We start from the raw sequence: 22,731 nt of genomic DNA on the forward strand, positions 1-22,731 counted from the left end.
TCCTTTTACCTTCTTTTTCATTTACAATAAAAGCCACTTACTACTACTACTCAGGATAGTTCCGTGAACACGAGGGGCCGAGAGCTTCTGGTGAAATTTATTGGAAACCGGTATGAAGTCCTTTGGCTGGGTGGTCTGTGGATGACATTGGTGAAAACATTTTGTCTAAGAGCTATTTTTCAGCAGATTTCGAAGCCCTCTCAGCAAAACCATCAAGGACTTCAGGATAATTCAGCAAGGTTATGTGGGAAGCAGGTTTTACATCGCGAATTGTTTTTTGACCTGGTTTACAAAGCGGGGAACATAATATGACGTTAGTGTCGATCCGTATTCACAAATTAGAAGAAAGACCATAAATATTTTCAAAATGGTGCTCGTCTACCTGATAAACATTTACGACCAGATTTTCATTAGCGTGGTTATGAAAAAACCCTAATTGGAAGGGTCCGGAACTCTACATTTTACCAGATCTGACGAACGCTTCAGCCTCTTGCTCAGGACGGTTCCTCATGCTTGTTTACAAAAAAGCATACAGCAGCAGCATGCTTGCATTGTCTTCGCATTCCGGCCTTGAAATAGCATTTGCCACAGCGGTTGCTTTTGTGTGCATGGTCATGAAACGTGAAAAAAATCTGCCATCATTTACACACACATCTATTTTCCTCAATATTTCATGACATTCTAAGATATTACGGGAGTAGGCATTGCTCTGGCTGAATGTAACTTCTAAGTCAAAATGTTTGCGTGCACATGAATGAGCACATATAGCGATGGCTCTGCAAATAAAGTGTTCTCGCGTGCGCGGTAATCTCTTCAGCTTCGCATATCTGTTTAGAGGCACTTTATGTTCGCATAAAGATTGTGTTTATTATTATTAGCGCAAAACGTAACAAAACCCCATTGTATTGGCCTCGAATTTCAAGTTGATTCACTTAGGACACACACTTTCTGTCACTTCCCCATGGAGGTAGTTTTCATTGACAATCTGCTCCACTGAGTGCACGTGATCAATTAGCAATTTTCGCTCCTTCAAGTTGACAGAAAAAAAAATGTTTTCACTATTTTCTGGGACACACATCTTAGGCTCTACATTTTTCTCACCTGAAAAGAAAAAAAACGCGACTGCGCATACAGATTTGCAGGCAGGCCAACACGTGCAAAGAAAACTAGCTTCCTTCAAGACACACGTCATCAACGCACGTGCTTCTGGTCCGAAGGGCAAAACATGCGCCGTACCGAGAAGGCTCACACTGGGAGAAGAAGGCTGCCAGGCGTTTCGAATCAGGGAACAAAGCTGGTGGGAGAGTGCTCGGCACCTGAAAAACCGGTTCAGAACCGAAATTCGACGATTTTGCCCATCGGGGCACACCTTTTTGACGTCACACTGTTTACATCAGGGAGAGGTCTATTATGAGGCACCGGCCGGATTCACTGGCGCCCGGAGCGCGCTCCTGCCACCCGGCCTAAGTCATTCAGCGCAAGCGTTTCCCCTCTTCTATCCTGTGAGGGCCGGCGAGGCGTCTCGAATCGGGGTAAAAAGGCGGCGAAGGAGCCCTCGGGACCAACAACACCGGCTCAGAACCAAAAGTTGTCAGTTCTGCCAACCGGGCCACAACTTTTTGACGTCACGCTGTTTACAATAGGGAGGGGGTTTCACAGTTCTGCGAAGCTGATGTTTTGCGAAGGCGATTGACATGCGGCCGTTCCAATCCAAGGTTCTTCTGCAGCCAAGGCCAGGCTAGAAAGAGGAGACAGACCTGTGTGCCTCTGCTGCGGGGAGTGGGTACAACTTGTCAGGGCGCACCCGCCCTGGGCGCAGTGGGGTTTATAATAAAAATCTTTAGCGCGGCACCCAACCCTTGCTCTCACCGTCGTGGTGAAGCGGTGCGTTGCGCGTTTCTTTCCAGGAACGACGCTTGCTCCGTCAACAACTGCGGGGGGTGGGGGGAACGTACATTGCCAGTAGCCTTTATGCGCTCGCAGTTACATGCGTGGTCCTGACAGTCAACAGACTCGAGCGACAAGACGCGGTCAGGTTCGCCAGCGTAGCCTTGTAAAGTGCACCGGGGAAGGCGTGTCCACAGATGACTCACCCCTTTCATTTCTGCCTATTGAAGCCAGCACTGCCCGTTACTGCTCTGGAGACCACCTGCACCCACAATTATAAATGCATTTTCGCAGAAAACATTCAAGGGCGTTCAGGCAACCCTGCAAACGCGTTTCTGAAGAACGGCAGATTGGGCTACTTGGAGTTGATACATAGGGATTGAGTGGACAACAGCCCTGCCAGACACTGACACAGAATAAGATGAGACACACAGGAGCCTCCTTGTACGTCGTCTTTTTCTCTGTGAGTGTCTGGTATCGCTGTTGGACCACTAACATAAAACGTGCTCCGCCTGGCGGCCGCTAGGAGGGTACGCTAATCGAAAACTTGGCATAATGCAATACAGTAAGCCGTTAGTACTGGCTCGAGTATCCGAACTGCTGACATGATAGTACCAACACAGCAGCTTTTTTTTTTCTCTGCCTGCTCATGGATACAGCTGCGGACATATAACAAGACGAAAATAGCTACACACACACAAATACGCGAGGCCTTGCGCGAGTGCGTTTGTTGAGTCCATGTGGAGAAAGAAAACAAAGCAGTGTGCAGGGGCGTTATTGTTCATTTCCCCTATCCCCCTAGCTGACAGAGTCCCATTATCTAAAAGCGACCGTCCACCCGGAAAGACGTGTAGTCGATTTTTTTTTTTTCGGCAGCAGTGAAGAGAAATCAGGGCTGAGAGCCTACACGTTGCGCCGCCGGGGTGGGGGGTCTGTATGCGCTGCAGGAAATCCAGAAATCTGAGTTTACCGTAGGAACTTCGTCCAGCGTACTTGTATACACGTGACGATAAAAAGTTATAATTTCTGAAAATGAAGTGGCATCATGTTTGAGTTGTAACTGCTACATTTTGATAGTTTTCAAACGCAATTTAGTGACTTTTCAAAAATGGTTTACCGTGTATGATCGTACACGGCAAAGATATTTTTGAAACCGTACCATTTTCCGTGTTTGAATGTATTTGTGCGCGTGCGTGGGGGGATTTATACCCCTGTCACACGGCAACTTTAGTGATACTTTCACGAAGCGCACTCCCCATGAACGAATGGCACTTTCATTGCGTTGTCACATGGCAAAAAGAGGTGCTATTTGGAAATGATGATAGTGACGATGGGTGTTGCAGGTAGTGACGATCGGTGCTGCAGCACATTGTGAAAATTAGTTTGTTTTCGCAAATACTTGCAAAATATGTCATAGCAGATGTAATTGCTTTTCGCGTCTGATCGCATGCTGTTATCTAAGAAAGCATCACGAGCCTGAGATTAGCAATATCTCTGCTACACGGGCGTTTCAAATACCTTCCAACCGAGTGTCATTCGAGTCGGATGTCGCCTTGTGCAGCTGCACGAACTATTCAATGGCATTTGGCTGACATACTATCAAGTCAATGGAGCTCCGCGAAGGCATTCGAGATTTTGGAATGCCTTCGAGTCACGAACACGGCCCGCACTGACGTCGCCATCCCTTCGCTCCGCCAATAACACAGGGCGACTGCACACCAGTACTCCTTTTTACAGCGCTGTATGCAAACAGCTATGTTTGTTCGCGTGAGGTAAAACGAGAGCTACGCTTTTGTTTTATTAATCCTATTTGTGTACCTGTTGTTCCTTTGCTTGTTTATGCAGCGCGACAACTTTGTAGAAACCACCGATGTGATCGCGCGCCTCGGAAACATTCGGTGGCCGGATTGCTGACATCGCGTAGGACCGACGCTTCTAATTGTCCCTGCTTTCTCCGACGTGATATTCAATTTTGAATCGCTTTATCCTGAAGTACGTTCGATGGCGAAATAAAACGTCCTTATTCCTAATCCACAAGCGACGCCGGTGACTGCTGCTGGCTGCCCAAGAGCGCGGCAGTCTGGGTCCGACCAGAGCTTTCCTTTCATTGTATGTGCATCCTGCACTGTGAAAATAGTCGATATTAGGTCACCGTTGTGAAAACTTCATTTGTTGGCCATTTGCGTTCCCCAAAACGTGAATTCGCGTTCGACGGTTGCGGAAATTGCACACACGAAACCTGCGGAATCGTTAGACCTATCGCGGAAAGGGGTCGTCGTCACTGGCAGAGCGAGAGTAGCTCTATTCAGGTATGTACATTATATTTAGTTGCTCATTACCAAAAAAAAGTTCGCACTAAGAACCAGAATAAAAATAAAACTTTATTTACAGCGGAGCACGGCTGCTGAGACTACACACTCGCCGATATCACAAAACGATATCACAAAAGCAGGAACGTTGCCTCGTGTGGCAACAAAATGCAGTTCCAATGAATGGATGGAAATGCTATGCTAAGGCCACAGTAGGGAGAAACTCGACGCGATTGTAATGAGTACTTATTAGCTCTTGCCAGCTATGTCCCGCAGTCTCCAGTGGAAGTTTCGCAGCCAGTGTTTCCTTTTCGTTTTTCGAACCTTGGTGGTGGTAGTAGTTTATTTGACAATAAAAAGTGAACGAAAAGAATGTTGCCGGCTGCGGCCCTAAGCGCTTTCGGGATTTTTGTTATCATACACGGATGCGCGGGCGGAAAAAAAGAAAATCAGCATTACTTGCAACGTATCTCAACGTCACAGACTACCTCTCCGCAGCTACTGACCCAACGACTTGAACGCAATATGTTTGTACCATTCTGATATGCCTTATTCTGCCCATTTTCTCTTATTTACTGTTACCATATCAGCTGTCTCTTAGAATTCTACATAGCACTGGCAGTGTGTGAGTAAAAAATAAAAACACTCGCCATGCTTCGAAATCTCGGGTTGATGTTTCACTGCTGGTGTTTTTCCTGGAATTGCGAAATAAACGTTTGTATGGTGAACGGGAATCAATAGCACACAAGCTACGCGCCACGCGCCTTTTACCGCAGAAAAGGCTGTGACAACACGCATGGCAACAACCCTTTGAAACCAAGAGGTCATCTACTATTCCGCTGCATCCATTTCGACATCATCCATAGTTTTACGAAGGCCATAGCCCATAGATGTCTTGTGGCCCTTTGTTATGGATGCCAGTGGAACCTACGAAGCTTTATTTTGTAATATTGCTTGCCGTGGCTGCCGCTGCTAGTCATCAAAATATTTGTCAGGGTCGTGAGAAAAGAATAACTATAAAACAACGTGTACAACTCTGGAAAAAATGGAAACAAAATATAATTTCTGTAAATGTCACAGATATAGAGACTTCGTGTTCAGGAAAGTAAAAACAGCGCTAAATTCTACACAAAACACACAGAAAGACGGACAGGACGGGCGCTGACTCCAACTGAACACAATGTCACATCAACTAGCCCCGCAAAAGGTCACATACGAAATAGTGCCTCCTAAAAAAGAATCGCCAGGCACCATGGCAGGGCCGCCAAGGGGTGGGTAGGGACGAAAGAAGCAGTACCCGTGTGCCAAACACGTTCGAGCGCGGTCGTCATTGTCATGGCGTTTATCCCCCTCCGTGACTAACCGCCTCCTTCTGCCACAACGCGAGGGAGAGGAGGTCAAGGTAACGCAGAGAGGAGGACCAGACAGTCTCGGAGGAGCGCTTTTTCGCTTCCACGGACAAGTGGAGCCGCCCTGGTGGTTCAACTAACGTCTTGTCCAAGATGGCCGCCGTGGTACCCCCGCCTTAAGCTAGAGTCTTGATCTGCAGGTAAGAACAAGCTGGAGCCAGCCAGACTCACCTATGTTTTCACAGTGAATGAGCTAGTGAAGGTGCCTCGGCCACGTGGGAATAGAGCTTAGGCCGGCACCAGAAAAACACTAGCACTCAGCTCATCCAGCCTCAATGCATACAATGTTCATGTTACATAGCTTGCTATGTAGAAAATGATTTTGATGTGCCAGAAGCATTACTTTCAATGACAAACGTGTAGTTCCATGTGATGAACTGCTTCTCAAATTGGTATTCACATGCAACGTGGAGTGTGATGCCTTGTCAGCCTAATAAAGAGCAAACTCACATTTACTAAGCAACTGGATACCATGGCACAAAGGCGACAAAAATTTAGGTGTCTTCACCACCAATTTGAAGCAGCCTTTATAGATTTTTGTCTACATTTTTACCACAAAGCACTGGGCCCATACCAAATTGCGCTGTGAGAGAGCCGACTGACACAGACAAAAATAAAGTAGCTCTTGTCTCGTACCTTTGCCTCTTCATTGCCAAATAGTCAGTATCTGCTTTACCCAGCGTCTAGTGATAGCCAACACAATCATCAACTCTGTCAGCCAAAACTGAGGTGAGCGAAAGGCTAGATGCAATCGCAATGAGTAGCAGACAGTCCATACATAACCAATAGGTGGAGGACAGTGGCGCCATTTTTGTTGTCATGAAATGGAGACGTGTGGAACTACGCTTTCTTCCTTGCCAGTCAGCACACCTACTCGCCCAGCCGCCGTAACCAATAGGAGAGGTCTTTGCTACTGCGATGGACTGAGCCTTGCTACTGATTATGATAATAGTTTAGGAATGCGTGGATGCTATTTTTATCTTCACTTCGACTCATACCTCTGTTACACTACAAAACTGGCATGACAGAGCAGAGTAGGAAAACACACTTTATTAACACCCCACAGTGTGCAGTTTTTCATGTATCTTAGAGATGAAATCCATTAGTACACACTGTGATGACAAAGGCATGGGTTGATTAGAGTGACAACAAACACCTCAAATTCAGTCAACAGCCTCAACACGGCGGTACCAGAATCGAGCTCTGAAGTCATCACTGCAAGTCAAAAAGGCTGGGCCCGTTGGTGAGTGAACCAAATGACGAACTGTGTTGTTGTGGCCTGCATGAAAAGTAGTGAAACGTAAGTATGATGCCATGAAGACTCCAAATCTGCAACAGGTTAATAAATGTATCACTAATCTCGAGTTAACAGGAGTCACCACCCAGTGGAGGGTGAAGAACAGTGCCTAGTGTGAAGTGCTCCTTGTGCCTCTGCTAGTTGCAGAAGTTGCACAAGTCTGGTACTGTGACATCTTCTAGCCGATAGTGCACACTACTATTACGTGCTTGAATGCGGCATACGTCTCTGGCGCCTTCTGTTCCACGGTTTTAATGCACTAACAATTACTTTATCTCCCTGTCCAGCCAAAAGAAACAAGTAGGGCCTCATGCTCTTATCTCTAGGCTTTCAAAATGGAATAAGGTACTGTTCATGTCAAGTATACCACGTGGGCAGAGCACACACCGATGCCCCCTCTTCACTGCCAGTATGGCAGAGTCAAAACACACATCCTCTGCACTGTAGCAAGCACATGCAGAACACTTTCTCCACCACTTACGCAACCTCCAGGGAACATGTATTTTTGTATGCAGATTCTAAATACATCATTTAATTTCAAGTAAAACAAGTCCTTGTGCACTTATGCAATATGTTGCGTAAGTTTTTTCGGAGAGGTAGGGAACTTGCTGAAATGCATGCCATTGGTTTGTCTTGACATCAAGGAGTGCAACAAGGGTAAGATTACAATCCATAGAAGTTGAGTTTTCGCAATGGCCTTCAATGGCAAGTTCAATGGCGTTGAATCCATTTCACTGTACTAGTAACTGATTCCTGCACTAAGGCTCAAGTACAGTCTCCAGTTTGCAAACAGCTTATGATAACAGTTCCTGTAAAATAAAAGTGACCCTGTCCCGAGCAATGAGTGGTGTCTTACCCAGTGAAAGGAGCCGCTGTCGCTCAGCATTTCTAGAATCCCAGCTGCACAGACTGGTTGTCTTTTCATCAGGAAAGAGAACTGCATAAGGAGTGAACAAATATCTGTACAAGCACATACTGCTGGCCTCGACTTATCAAGAAATGTGGCATATGACTGCATGATCCTAGACCCTCTTGGCAAGGCATCGCGCAAATGGCAAAATAAACCTCCATAACGGAAGCCTCCACAAGCTATAACAAAAAGAAATGTGAAAGCATTACTGTTCCTGTTTGCATTGTTTATGCACAATGTTTGTAGTATCAGGGGCAAAAGTAACAGACCCCCTACCAAGTTCCGATCCATACCACTCTGCATGGGGGCGCCACCTGACAAAACACTTCAGATGTTGAGACCGGTGCAGTGGGCCAGTTTCGACACCAGAAGTGCTTTGTCAGGTGACGACCCTACGCAGAGTGGTATGGATCAGAACTTGGACAGGGGGTCTGTTACTTTTGCCCCTGATGGTACATGCATGGCACTAAAGTTCTATGGTTCACATAAATGCATGCATGACACCACCCGGAACGCTGTACAATGAAAAGCAGCATCACAATTTTGATTCGAAACCCTGGGAAGGCATACAGTTGAAGGTACATGTGTCGTGGGTTTGAATTCCTGTCACAAGCGAGCCTCCAACTTGACCAGCACATGCAAGCTATATGCAATGATAATTCGTATGACACCACCCAGAATGCTATACAACAAACAGCTGCATCACAATTTTGGTATGAATGTCGGGAAAACTGGCACCACATAGAGGCTGGCCAGTGGCGAGTAATATATAGAGAACCACATGTACAGGATTGTCAAAAGTGGAGGTGCTCAGCATGCTGCGTGTCATACGACCACTTGATAATGTCACCGTTTTTCCTTGCCATCACCGGGATTTTCTGTACCATCTGCGAGTAAACACACACACATGCCGCCAGCTTTTCTTGTAATAGGACTAGTAATGCTTTCGCATTAATAATTTGGGCCGTGAGCAAGGAGAGCAATCATCCTAAATTAGTCTGTCAATAATGCAAGCCTGTAAAGGAGCTCTTTTTTTCTCCAAAAGCACACAGGGACAGGCCAGTTTGTGGAAACGCTGAGTGGCATAATGAGGAAGCAGAAACAATCTATGCAGATGCAGCGTGTGGGCTGTTCCCTCTAAATTTGTGCCAACTGTGTTCCGCTACACTCTAAGGCCTATCAATACAAGCACTCTGTTATAGGCCATTACTTTTCAACACAGTAACCAAAAGGCTTACTTAGGCTAGGCACCATCACACTTCAAATAACTCGACACAGCTACCCAGTGATATGGCTCATTCTAGCCAGCCTAGGTCATCCCATATTAGCTATCGCATCTTACTGCTTATCTGGGCACTAACACCAGTGCAATAGAATACAGCGTCTGAAAATGTTTAAGGTAGACAATCATGCACAATCCACTTGAAAGCATGAACACTGCATACACTACCAAGCACATGTTTTTGTCTTGTGAACTGCCTAATGCATTATAACATCAATTTTTGGAAAAACCTGTCATTGGCTTCACTGCTTCTCCAGGTGCCTGTTTCAGTTTTAAAAGTATAACGAACGTAGCAGCTGCACATTTTACAGACAGTCTCGTGAAGCACCGCACACAACCTCTGGTAAGAACCATGTGACTTACCGTAGTCCTCAGTGTGGTTGAAGATGCCCTGTGCCCTGTGGACTTGCTTGCCTGTAGCTCCGGCTCCTGTGTATGCAATGAGGCACCGAGACATAGACAGCTCCCAGAGCTTCACAATGGAGTCCTTGCCACTTGACAGGACATACTGCAAGAAATGGCCGGTGTTGCCGGAATAACACAAATGAAAAGCTGTGCAAGCCTGTACTTGAGGCAAGCAACAATGAAACAAAACATCAAATAAGCAAATGAGAAACAGGCATTAAAAATATCAGAACTTTCTTTTTTGTATGTCAGAAGATTTTGATTCTAGCTGTATGTAGCCCCTAGTCACACACTCACCATGAGACATGAAGGGCCTATTACTGTATGTGTCCTCTGAGGTCCTCACAAGGATGCTAGCTTTCAGCATAAGCAAGTCAATTAAATAGAAGAGGGAAGATGCAATACCGCATAAAAATTAGAAACAAACAGGAAAATTCAGCCGTGAAAGCAGAAACCAGAAGATTTTGTGCTATGAGGGCCAAAAACCAGCACTATATGTCTTCATAGCAGTAACAACAAACTGACGAGTCCGTCTTCAAAACTGAAGACAAACTTGGCACATATGACTTGTGATGAGCACTTTTTGTGAGCGAGAACTATCACAACCACTATTAAACTAAAACCTTCCAATCTTTACATTCTCTTCACAATGCACTGTTTGTGTTTCATCCTTTCGTGACAGCACCATGCTCAATTTAAAAGACACAGTTTAACCCTGTAACATCCAAGCAATGAAGGCATGGAGTAAAAGTTGTGAAGTTCCAGCATTTCATAGCCCCTGGTCTCCTACACTGCAGAAACATGAAAGAACTAGCAGATTTACAAGGAAAAATGCAATAGCTGAAGATAGAATGATCAAATTTCTGAATTTTGGGTTTATATGGGTTTAACATCCCAAAGAGACACAGGCTATGAGGGACGCCATAGTGAAGGGCTCCGGAAATTACGACCACTTGGGGTTCTTTCACGTGCACCGACATCGCACAGTGCACGGGCCTCTAGAATGTCGCCTCCATAGAAATTTGACCACCCCGGTTGGGATTGAACTCGGCTGCACACATAATATAAATAAATCAGCACTGATAACAATGACTCCATCCCATACTGATGCAACAGTATGACCATTTAAATTTTTCATGTTCTGGCAATAGGGTTAGTGCTTGCAGTGAGGCATCTTGACTTTTTGCATCTTGGACAGTGACACTTCCACTATGCTTTCATAATGTTTGTGCAATGCTGTGAGAAGCTGTTAATCATTCAAAACACAAATAAAGCGAGTAGCGTCATTTCTCTTATCTCTACTGTACATGATACGCCAAGTATTAAAGGATTAAGATTACAGGATTAAACACACAGCAGAGACTATCTGTAAATGGAGTGAGAAATGTCAGTCCTCAACTAGAATGCATTAGAATACACAGCGAATACCATATTTACTCGACTCTAAAGCACACCTTTTTTACAAAAAAAGGTCAGGTGTTCCAAGTGAAAGGATTAATTTCTTTACCAAAGAATGAAAATCTGGCGTGCGTTACGACCAAAGCCATTGCACTTTTTTTTCTAAGCGCAAAAAACGGATGCGCCTAACAAGCGAGGGTGCGTTAGAATCGAGTAAACACGGTACTGTAGCATGAAAAGTGGGGAATGATTACTCACTTTCCCGTTGCGAGAGAAGACCACAGAGCAGACTTCATTGCCATCGTGCGCTTGGGGAAACGTGCAAATGCACTTGTTGCTCACACCATCCCAAAGCTTCAGGTCACCATCTTTGGATGCCGTCACGTACAACTTTCCGGAGTTGTTGTAGCGGATCTGCTCCCACAGGTGAGAACAATGGCGTTAATGTTTGTTCTAACCTTTCTTGGAAAGCTCATATCAGGTTCATTACTTCAAAGGCTAACCGCATGCTAGGGTACGTCCGCAGGAATTTTTCATCCTCTCCACCTTCATTGAAAATGCTACTGTATACTACACTCATTCGTCCGCAACTAGAGTACGCATGTTCAATTTGGGATCCTGACACCATCACACTAACAAATGAACTCGAGGCCGTGCAGAATCGAAGCGTCCATTTCATCGTTGGAAACTTCCATCGCACTGCCAGTGTAACAAAAATGAAATCTAATCTTAAACTCCCCTTACTCTCCACTCGCCGTAAGCTTTCACGCATTTGCCTCTTCCATCAAATTTACTATCACAATCCTTGCCTGAAAGCCATCTGTGTAAAGGCACCATCTTTCATCTCGCCTCGCATAGACCACAATCAAAAAGTAGCTGTTCCACACTGCCGCACAGTGACCTGCTCTAATTCCTTCCTGCCTAAAACATGTCGTGACTGGAATAATCTTTCACCCACAGCCACCTGTGTTAGCGACACTGCGCGTTTTAAAAGCAAATTACTCGCACTGTTAGAATCAGACCAATTGTGATATGTTGTTTACTCATATATAGACTACATAAGGTTTCTTTTTTTGTAATCCTTTTATTTATTTCTTTTTACTCCTGTACTTTTGTTCTCAATGTTTTCGTCCTCTGTCTCTAGGATCTTTCAATATTGTTCGTATATATAGCCCTGTTTTTGATCTATGTATCGTTTTCTTCACTGTCCCACCCCCTCTGTAATGCGAAAGCCCTGAGGGTAAAATAAATGAAATGAAATGAAATGAAAGGCACAAATGCAGGAGTGAGTGCCCTGCCAACTGTCACGTTACTCTCTTGCAAAATGGTGACATATGTCACATTCTAGCAATCTATTGTTATGCACAGAGCAGGTTCTCGTGTCTGGTACATTCCACACTGTGCACCCCTTATAACTCACTCTTTCTCCACCTGATCTTTTGCAAGATGACCCAATGCATCGTCATAGCAAACAACTTTCCTTTAATGCATGAGGTCACTTTTAAAATTTAACATAACATTTTTGACAGAATCCAATTCTTAAAATTCTGTTTCATCAAAGTACCGATTCATTGCTGAATGAGCTGCAACAAAAATTGTTCCTAACTAACACAGTTACAGAAATACAGGCAGTCATAACCCCCTGAGCACCTAGCAAAACCTAAACTAAAAGTTTTTGAAGCCAAGTAAAAACCTCATTTTTTCAGTGCTAGTAAATTTTTCTTACTACTTTTTAAACTTAGACTTATATAATAACTGTTTCTTACAATCTATGCCTACTTTTGTTTGTATTTCTTAACTAAAATGCACACAAAAGTGACGGAAGATGTTTGGAACACATCGGATGGTTATGTCAAGACACCAATGCTGAGGTTTGTAGAGTATTGTGCACCTCTATCGTGGACTTAAAAATTTTCCTGCCTCAACCGCTAGCTCATTTGAGGTGACAATGCGCCGAGATCGATGAACTGACAGCTGCCAGCACCAGGTTACCGCCACAAAGCAGTGGTGGCGTCATCAAAAAACCAACACACTTTGCAATGCTCGCCTCTGTGCCTTTCGCGTTGTGGCACTTTCCTCTGCAGAGAACAGATGGCGCCACCACAACTGTGCTTCGGCAAAAGCCCCATGTTGGCGGCTTTCGGTTTCTTATTCAGGCAGGGACAATTACGGGTTTGCATCAAGCATGGCTGAACTAGGTAAATACAGTCGCAGAACATATTACGATATAATGCCACCGCAATACTTAAGCTCTGTGCACAGTTTCACAGCAAGCAAGTTCAGGTGGGAAAATTTTAAAAAGTCTTCACGATAAATATGCACAATACTGTACGATGTCATGCGTCATTTCAGCGATGGTAACAGAGGTAGGTACGCTAGACGGTTCGAAACACACTGGCACCAAACCTGGTCCTCACACAAAAAGTTTGCCTGACAGGTGAACAAAAGCGTATGTGGAAAACTTTGCGATCTACTGATGCCGAAAAAAGCACAAGAAAAAATAGTGCACGGCCACATTACCAAAATCAAGGAAAAGCACGACTTAGGAAAAGCTGAGCTACAAATATGGTGGATTTTACCCATTCTCTACATTCGTTTATGGCAACTGTTGTTATTGCTAATCTTCTTTATTATTTTTCTCGAAACTCATATTTTGCCATTCCTTCTTATGCGAGCAATCCTAACTTTATCCCTCCACAAGATTTTCTGTTGAAACTTTGTACATTTTTTTCTGATACATTTAGCTGTGCAATGAACCAAGATAAGTAAAAAAGTGCACTTCGTTTTTTTACTGCTGCATTTTTTCTCAAAAGATGCACTATAAGAAAACCACTGTTTCTGTCATTCCACTACTACACAATGAAAATTGACTCTATGGTAATTATTTTGTTTCATCCACCGTGATGGCTCAGTGGTTATGGTGCTCGACTGCTAACATGAAAGATGCCAGTTCGAACCCAGCCACACAATTGCATTTCAATGTAGGCGAAATGCTAGAGGCCCGTGTATTGTGCTATGTCAGTGCACATTAAAGAAGCCCAGGTGGCCAAAACTATCTGGAGCCCTTAACTACAGAGTCCCTTATAGCCAGAGTTGCTTTGGGATATTAAACCCAATAAAACCAAACCATTATTTTGGTTCATAGCACAGCTCCCGTCTTTACAATGACCTGCGATGATTTGGTTTATGGTTTGGTTTATGGGGTTTAATGTCCCAAAGCGACTAAGGCTATGAGAGACGCCGTAGTGGAGGGCTCTGGAAATTTCGACCACCTGGGGTTCTTTAACGTGCACTGACATCGAAAAGTACACGGGCCTCTAGAATTTCTCCTCCAAAGAAATTCTAGCCGCCGCGGCCGGGATCGAACCCGCATCTTTTGGGTCAGCAGCCGAGCACCATAACCGCTGAGCCACCGCGGTGGCTTGACCTGCGATGAACTAAATTAAAACTGACTGCTGGCGTCAGATGTACATTAGTGTATCTTCAAGAAATGAAATATGTTATTTTTCATCTCTTTTAACATTTTGACTAGGATAAACAGCGTCCCTCTTAAGACAGACAACTAATTATCTCTTTTTACCTCCTATTAAAATATTTTCTAGAAAAGTGGCCTCATACCTTAACCATGAAAGCAACAACAATCAAAGGGCACTACATACAAAAATCATATGAGCTGCATAATAAGATACTGATGCATGGGAACATGAATCCAACTCTCCCTCCCTCTATCTCTCTCTCTCAGATACACATACATGCATATACAGACTAGAAATTAATGTTCAGCATCAGGAACATTGTGGCCAGCTTACCGCATTTATCGGACCCTTGTGCTGATCTGAAGGCACGCTTGACACAAAACACTGGGCAGTGTTGGCATCATAGAGGCGTACTGGACCACAAAGCACAAAAGAGAAAGAACCGGCACAGTAAATTCATTATATTTGCTCTTCGATCCAACACTAAGACCAATACCCAAATACCACAGTAAAGCATTCACACAACAACTTGTCCCAAAACACCTATCAAGCCAGCAGTTATTCTTGCACTGCAGGCAGAAAGAACTGGCACAACTGTAGTCGTATGCATAAATAGTACAAGGACTTGCAAAGATCAGATAAAGCGTAGACACAGACTTGGCGCTGCAGCTCAAGAAAAACAGCAAAATACAATACTGCTATTGAACAACAAGGGGAGCAAGGCTTACTTGTGGGGTGCTGGGTTCCCACCAGCACAAAATCACCAGATGGGTGGAATGCCAAGGTTCGCACCATCTCCGCCTCCTGTGGGTTTGAAACAATTGTGAAACAAATTCAGCTTGCAGTACTACTTTACCATGTGGCCGAGTCTAACTACTTAGTACGTCCATGGGGTTTAAGATCACAAAGCTACACCAGGACTGCAAAAGACACCACAGAGGAGGGCGACAGATCGGTATCAATCACTTGACCAGGCTCAACACACACCAGCATCACACAGTACATTAGACGTGTCAGGAGTAGTCCCAGTCGGTGTATGACTACAGTAGACGCCCACAGGATGAAAAGGAACTTGCATGAATTGTCTTGAAGGCCCGCTTCACAGATGGCTTTGAGTAGTCAAAGAACTTGACTGTGTAGTCCCTGCTACCAGACGCCAAGATTTGTTCTCGTGGGTGGAATTCGAGGCACGTCACTTCCTGAAATTTAACAAATCATGTTCAGTTCTGAAGATGGTCCGCAACATGGATGATGGCAGCACAGATGGTGCAAATGAAGCATCAGGAGGAGCCTCACCTCAATGTGGTCGTAAAGGGTGCGAATGACAGGATGTGTCTCCATGTTCTGCTGGGCAGACTCCTGTGCAGCCACTTCAGGTGGCATGGCACTTTTTGCCAGCATGCGGTCCACATCCAGGATCTGTGTGGGACGAGGGCAAAACAGTCAAACATTACTGTAGATTTAGGTGCCAGCCTCGCTGCTGTTAAATCCATTCCTTGCAGCTAACACCTCCCGCTAATGATCCATCGTTATGATCCTCATGATAGTACAGAAAAAGGCTCTCCCAACCAGAAATGTGACTAGTGCAAGCTTAATAAAAAAAAATGTTCAACAAATCAGTGCGCTGAACTATGCTTCTGAGGAGTTGATTTATGTTACTCAAGGTGCAACCATACAGTTTAAAGAAAATTCTTTTCATAACCTCTGGCCAATGCACTCTTAAACCCTTTTAAAAGGCAGAAGGGTAGATGTAGGACATACAGATCTGCGCAAGATATGCGAAAATGCTCAATAGAAGTAATCGCTTTTGATTAGCTACTCATTAACAACACGGTCCAACTCTTGCCACCACTAACACAGTTAAAATTAACACCACAAACATTATTACCAGAGCTCTTGCAGTTCAGGGGAAGATATAAATGGAACTCACCTTGATTGAAGCATCAGCCGAACCTGTCGCAACAAGCTGGCCTAGGAAAGCAAAGAAAAAAACAACTGCAGTTATGGCAACTCTGACAGAGCATATAGAGAGGCACAGGTTTACCCAGGAACTAAAATTAAGGGTGTGTCCAAATTTCTAAGGGAGGGGAGGGAGGTTGTTGAGGGTAGAAGCAGTCGTCATTTTTTTTTTTTTTCTGTGAATGCATCGCATAGGGCTAGCAACATTACGACTCCAACACTCATGAGAAAGATGACAAAAATTTCCAATTGTGTGTAAAAAAAAATGGCAGAGGCTCAGCTTGGTTAAGCCCGGAAATTGCGAAAGCAACATCATCCGTTTCTTCAGCCCGCATTCGCCGTGTCTACCGCCGCTCTGCGCCGACGGTTGGTTGGTTGCGACTGAGAGAAGGATGAAAAGGAAAGTGCACGGGCCTGCCTACTGGCTCTAGCCGAAAGACCACCGCTGCCACGTGCAGATAGAAGAGAGTTGAAAGATATGAGGAAAGATAAACACCACTCATTAAACTTGGCCTGCACTTGTAGATGCACCCGCATCAAGCGATGTTGACCGGCGCGCTCGCCAGGCTGCTGCATAGCACGTTGTTTAGCTAGCTGTTCTTCCCGTTCTTCGTCTGTTTGGCGCCGTCGCTTGGCCGCAGCAGATCGTTCCAGTCTCGCCTTGTACACATCATCCGACATAGCGCACTGAGAGGAGCGCAGCTGCAGCACCCCCCCCCCCCCCCCCCCCCCCCCCCCCCCGTTTTATACTTTATACCGCTCTAGCGAGCGCCCTCTCTCGGCAGCAGCGCAGCTGGCGTGTAAGGCTGTACCTCCGCCATTGATGGCGCGAGCCGGGGCTCCGTCTCTCGGTCTGTCGTCATGTCACGCGTTCACGTGACGCGCCGCTGTGTAAGGAGGCGCCACGACCATCGAAGGCAGAGAAGTGCAAGCAGTATTGCTTTCGCAATAAAAAATTAAGTTGTTAAAATTAAAAGGGTGTCTTCAGAAAAGCAGGGAGGCGTGCCCACCTCCCCAGAGAGTGTGTAAGGAAATCACTGCAGACAAGTTATCAACTGACCTCTTTCAAAAAACGGACGAAGATTAATTAAGACCATTGCATACCGTCTCTGCTGAATGTTCCTGCTCTGCACTGTGCCTTGTGTGATGTAACATAACAGGTTTCGTATAACGCAGGCTCAGGTGCAAGGGAGGCAGCTGGAATAAAGAACAGAATGGTGTTGTAAAAATAAATAATCAATTTGTTAAAAAAAACATGCACGCATGTGCTTGCGTGCATACACATGTGCACGCACATGTGCATGTGCATGCACGCGCACACACACACAAACACACACACACAAACGTAAGCTCACTTGCTTGTTTCATGACGTACTTAATTTGCACATGATATTTTCCAGTGTGTCAGCTATCACTCACTTTCATGAGAAACAGGTTACAAACGAACTAGGAATTAAATGTAGCTGCATGACCTCGCGGGCAAGTGAGTTCATTATTACGAATGTTTTCTTAATCGAATTGTACTCCTTTTCATTCGCACTGCTGAATGGCAAAATGCCACTCTGATTAACTTTGTCGGAACCTAAGGCTTGGCAACATCTCGTCAAGTCAGGTGGTAAATTCATGAAAAAGTTTAGTGAACAAGGCTTCTTCACAGAACAGAAGCTCAAAAGCGTTTTACATTTTAATTTGGACATTTAGTCAGAGTCCCTGCTTTTCTATCCAATAACTTCCACCAACAGCATTCACATGACCAACAGCATTCACATGATCACATGATCACTAAAACACAAAGTGAACAAGCGAAGGGGAAACCTCAGGAAGCTTTCCAACGTTTTAACAAGGAGACTTGTCTTCTCTGGGAACATTACGGAAGGCAATAAGAAACAGGCACATGAACCTTGAGCCAGCAAGTGAAATTACTATTGCCCACATCTAAGCAAAAGCACTGTTCGAAGGCCATGACATCACACAAAACACATTTACTTCAGAACACAATTAGTGCAGCTGCATATTCTTTCTATATTATTTCAATAGTTCATATTAGCAGCACAGGCAATGCTGGTGCACCAATTATCCACAAATTTATTGGACAATTAGGCTAAAGTCAACATGCCAAAAACAATCAATACGACATTAGGGTACTTGGAAAAAATCAATACATACTGCCAGGGGCCAAAACATTTTTTTTTAAATTCTGGAAAGCTGTCCCAACCCAAAGCTCACGCATCATCCCCGCCTCAAATAAAAAAATTTTAAGGACGATTATGATACTCCCAAAGCAAAATTTGAGCTCTGTTGGTGTCACAGGCTTTGTAGGCTCATTGTTTTGCTTTGCTGGGTCGTCGGCACATCTGGCGACATCAGTTCGACAGTAGTATCAGTTGATGAAGAAGACGACGTGCAATGCACAGTGTGAGATTGTGTTGCAGTTTAACACGAGGTGTGATTGGTTCTGGCGATAGTGCAGTGGCCAGCAAAGCTGATCTGTTCACGGCACCATGGGCTCGAATCCCAATCGCATAAATGTTTGTTTTTATTTATTTATGGTTTGGCTCCATTACACCGATGGCAGCGATGCGGCTCAACCCCAAACGGGCACTTGAGAGCTGCACTCTAAAAATAATAATAACTCTGCTAAGTGGTTGAAAAATACAAAATGGTGGTGCTTCGTGCTGCAACAGGGGGGGGCATGTGATGACCAGAATAAAAGGCATACCCTCAGTTTCATACTCCAGGTCGATTCCGGGTCCCATGTATGGCTGATCTATATTTGTAACCTTGCTGCCCTTTGACTCTGGCAAAATGACAAAGAAACAACGAATGATGACTTGTGAGGGTCCAAAAGTAAACACTTTTCAGCACAAATCAACCAAAATTTTGCTCGAAACAATATGAGCCTACATACATCCCTCACATAGCAGTATAATAATGCAAAAAGCCGCCGCGGTGGCTCAGTGGCTATGGTGCTCGGCTGCTGGCCCGAAAGACGCGGGTTCGATCCCGGCCGCGGCGGTTGAATTTCTTTGGAGGAGAAATTCGAGGCCCGTGTACTGTGCGATGTCAGTGCACGTTAAAGAACCCCAGGTGGTCGAAATTTCCGGAGCCCTCCACTACGGCGTCTCTCATAGCCTTAGTCGCTTTGGGACGTTAAACCCCATAAAACTAAAACTAAACTAAGCAAAAAGCAGAACCTGAGCCATGCATACTTTAAAGCGCGTTTTTCAAAGCTGTTTTGCTTCTGCAGGCTTTTGGCTGCATTTCGACTGGTACCATGAAATCAATAGCATCTACCCATAACCAAACTGAATAGTTTGTCACGCACTTCTACTTTCAGAAAACAATGAGCATAAAATTTCAAACGAGGACAGGGCTGACAAAGCATTTTGAGAAAATTTATGTCAAGGAAAATGTCAACAAAGTAAGCACCAAGTTATCAGCCATACACCTCCTTCACAGAATATAGACAAGAGTATAGCGCTTCAATGTGAGGTGAATGGAAAAGGCACTAAAGAAGAGGCGAGTGCAATGAGGAACAGAAAAAAAAAATGTATGTGCAGACTAGTCACTATATGAGGCATAGGTGCAAAAGAGCAGAAAAATCAGCACCTGTGGGGAGAACAAACAGCTGCAAGTCAGCCTCGTGCATTGTCTAACCTGTCCACATTGTTTCTTGTGCTGTCCTGAGTACTTATTAAAGGGACACTGAGGAGAGCTCTATTCATATTTTTTTTATAGCAAAATCCAATAGTTCGGCATTTCGTGGCTTTGTTGCCGCTTGGCCGGCAGCGAAAGATGCCTTTATTTCTAAGAAATTTGGATTCGAAGTTGAAAACGTTTTTCCCGCCGCTCTGATTCAAACTTGGGATTCTCCTATGACGACACAGGACTAAGTGACGTGAAACATGACGTGCACATGACGTAACGCAGACTCCGTGATTTCTGGCTGCCAGCAGTATGGCCCAGCAGCAGCCGAAAAGAAAGCTACCGCCGGCCGCACGTTGAAGGCATCTATCGGCTATTGCGGCCGTCGCTTCGTTTACGTTTGCACCAGAGTTTGCCAGCGTTACGATGGATCCCGTTCTCGAAGTTGTCAACGAAGTTCTCGCAAATAGACACCTTTAGCATACCGTGTACCTTGTTACCGTTAGCGGAATACCGGGAGCCTGCATGCCGCTGTGAGCAGGCGCTGATTTGTCCCAGCGCTGCAGGAGCGCGCGTAGCTGTCGGGTACGTGGCGCCATCTGGCGACGTCAAGAAGATTTGCACATTGCACATACATTTGCTGCGCCTCAGTGATTCGTGGCTTCTCGTGTCCTAGTGTTGCTAGAACTATTGGTTCTAGCAACACCGTTTTGTCCTATGACGTCATGAAGCTTGTACTTGTGAGTTTGGCCTGTGGCGGTAATACCTGTATTTTGGTTCTTGCTCTTTTCTACGTTACGAGAGCTTTGTTGTCAGTAAGAATGGCATTTTTGTAATCAGGAGCTGGTATTCTGTCGATGCAAGTCAACTTCAATTTCTCCTCAGTGTCCCTTTAAACAAGAGTTATGAACACAACATTGAACACACTCGAGCAGGCACACACACCTAGTTCAGCTCGCAGGCCTGCGCTGACAATGTTGAGCAACCTGTCTGACGGTGGGCAAGCGGGGTGTGCCTTGACCATGTTGGACAAGCTGACTGCCAGTGTCTGGTGGCCATCGTAGAATAGCTGGCTGCAAAGAGCACCAAGAAAATACAAACACCAAGAAAATACAAACACCATGGCGGAGAGCTGATGGTAGTGGCCAAATGGCCAACAGTGGTGCGAGTGAGTGTGAAAAAACACAACACCCAGTCAAAAGAAGCCAGGTAGAGCTCCCAAAAATACGAAAGGAATCGTTAAGACCCTGCAGAATATAACTGGACTTCCAGTTGGTTCCAGCAGTGCTTTTGGAAGTTCTGATAGCTTGTTTTTGACTGGCATATTACTTGACTATATGTGATGCGCACCAGAGCAGTTACACGTGCATAATTTGCTTCGCACAGGTGCCAAGTTCATAATAGATGGGTGCGATACAAAGGGTGACGTCTGAAAATCGAGTTCTGTGTGAGCTTCATTGCTATCATACACGCAGTTATTTACTGATAGTAATCCCTCCTTTCCGTTCCGTTATCTAAGTAATAAATGTCAATTATCGCGTGTTGCACTTGTAGTTAGCATGAACATTACAGGGCCCTTAACGTGCGAATACAGTGCCCTTAGTGAAATGTTTGAAGAGCTTCCGTCACCTGTTTGCCAGAGCACGGCACTGCCTGCGGTCACATGCGCAATGCTGTGTTAAGTTATCTGGACTATTCGATTAAACCAAATAACAACAAAACCAGGAAAACTTTACACTTTATAAACGCGCGCCCACAGCATGCCGGCGCGTACTTGGCGCTATGCTCCTTTCAAAATGCGTGCCGTTCTGGGATCCGTAGTGTTTCCGGTTAAGGAATTTTTGTCTAGTTAGTGTATCCAACTTCATCAAACTGCGGTGCCGACGTCAACGACGAAAAGACAAATTAGTGAACCCACATTCTCGTGATCAATTTGCCTCGGTAAATGGAGTGCTTACCTAATAATGAGCCGGTAGAGTGCCTCCCGGTCCTTGATGTTAGGTGTGCTATTCAGCATGTTGAGCTTGACAAACCCTCCTACAAAAACACAGCACTCTACACCCACAAAATACGCTTCGACTCGTCAGCGAGTTCAGTTTTTTTTTTGACAAATCACTCAAGCACAATCCAAATCGCCACGCGACGCCGCCAACTTTTCGATGCTTGCGGGCAGAAACCACGGCGACCCTGCTAAAAACATGCAGCCCTAGCAGAAGCAGCCAGCACTGCACAGGCGGTATTCGACAGATTACGGTTCTCTCCGTTAGAGCGCTGGCAACCAAATTTGTAAATTTGGGCACACAAACTAGTCCGTCATTAAATATTCATTACAAATGAACAGCATTTTTTTGTGACAATACACGCTTTATTTTCTACTTAGTTTGTTAAATACAATATTCATTTTGTAATTCGTAACTTGTTGCAAATTTTGCGTATTGGATGGCGCCACGTGTTCGTAAGCGCGCTCATTTGTCGCGTTGCTGAATCTGAAGCGTTTTTTCTCGTTTGTTGCTTTCTTTTTTTTTTTTCCACACACTGACATATAGAAACAGAAAAGCTGTCAGCATGACTTATGGGACTACAGACGGGAAAAACCATTAGAACATGATATGATTGAAACAGCGCAAGGCCGAAGGCCAAAAAAAGAGAGCAGAGGAAAGGAGGAAAAGGACAACACAGCGCTGAACTAGCAACTGACATTTATTTGCACGCTGCGCGTATAAATACATTCAGGCACCAAAATAGAAAACCACG

The 22,731-nt window shown here is 44.9% G+C and overlaps 1 protein-coding gene across 1 annotated transcript; it reads right to left on the minus strand.

Annotated features, from left to right (window-relative positions):
• Window positions 1-6,637: 6,637 nt before the first annotated feature.
• CstF50 (cleavage stimulation factor subunit 1 Cst50) lies at window positions 6,638-22,187 on the minus strand. The gene is made up of 13 exons (XM_089574950.1): window positions 21,936-22,187; window positions 20,923-21,050; window positions 19,052-19,129; window positions 17,437-17,529; window positions 16,304-16,344; window positions 15,670-15,792; window positions 15,450-15,572; window positions 15,102-15,177; window positions 14,707-14,786; window positions 11,156-11,311; window positions 9,458-9,602; window positions 7,759-7,839; window positions 6,638-6,884 (listed from the first exon to the last, which is right to left on the minus strand). The coding sequence occupies exons 1-13, from the start codon at window positions 21,992-21,994 to the stop codon at window positions 6,769-6,771; spliced, it is 1,299 nt and encodes a 432-aa protein (XP_089431076.1). The 5' UTR covers window positions 21,995-22,187; the 3' UTR covers window positions 6,638-6,768.
• Window positions 22,188-22,731: the final 544 nt, after the last annotated feature.

This window comes from Amblyomma mixtum, chromosome 2 (genome assembly GCF_055824585.1).
Source record: "Amblyomma mixtum isolate Tamu chromosome 2, ASM5582458v1, whole genome shotgun sequence".
NCBI lineage: Eukaryota > Metazoa > Arthropoda > Arachnida > Ixodida > Ixodidae > Amblyomma > Amblyomma mixtum.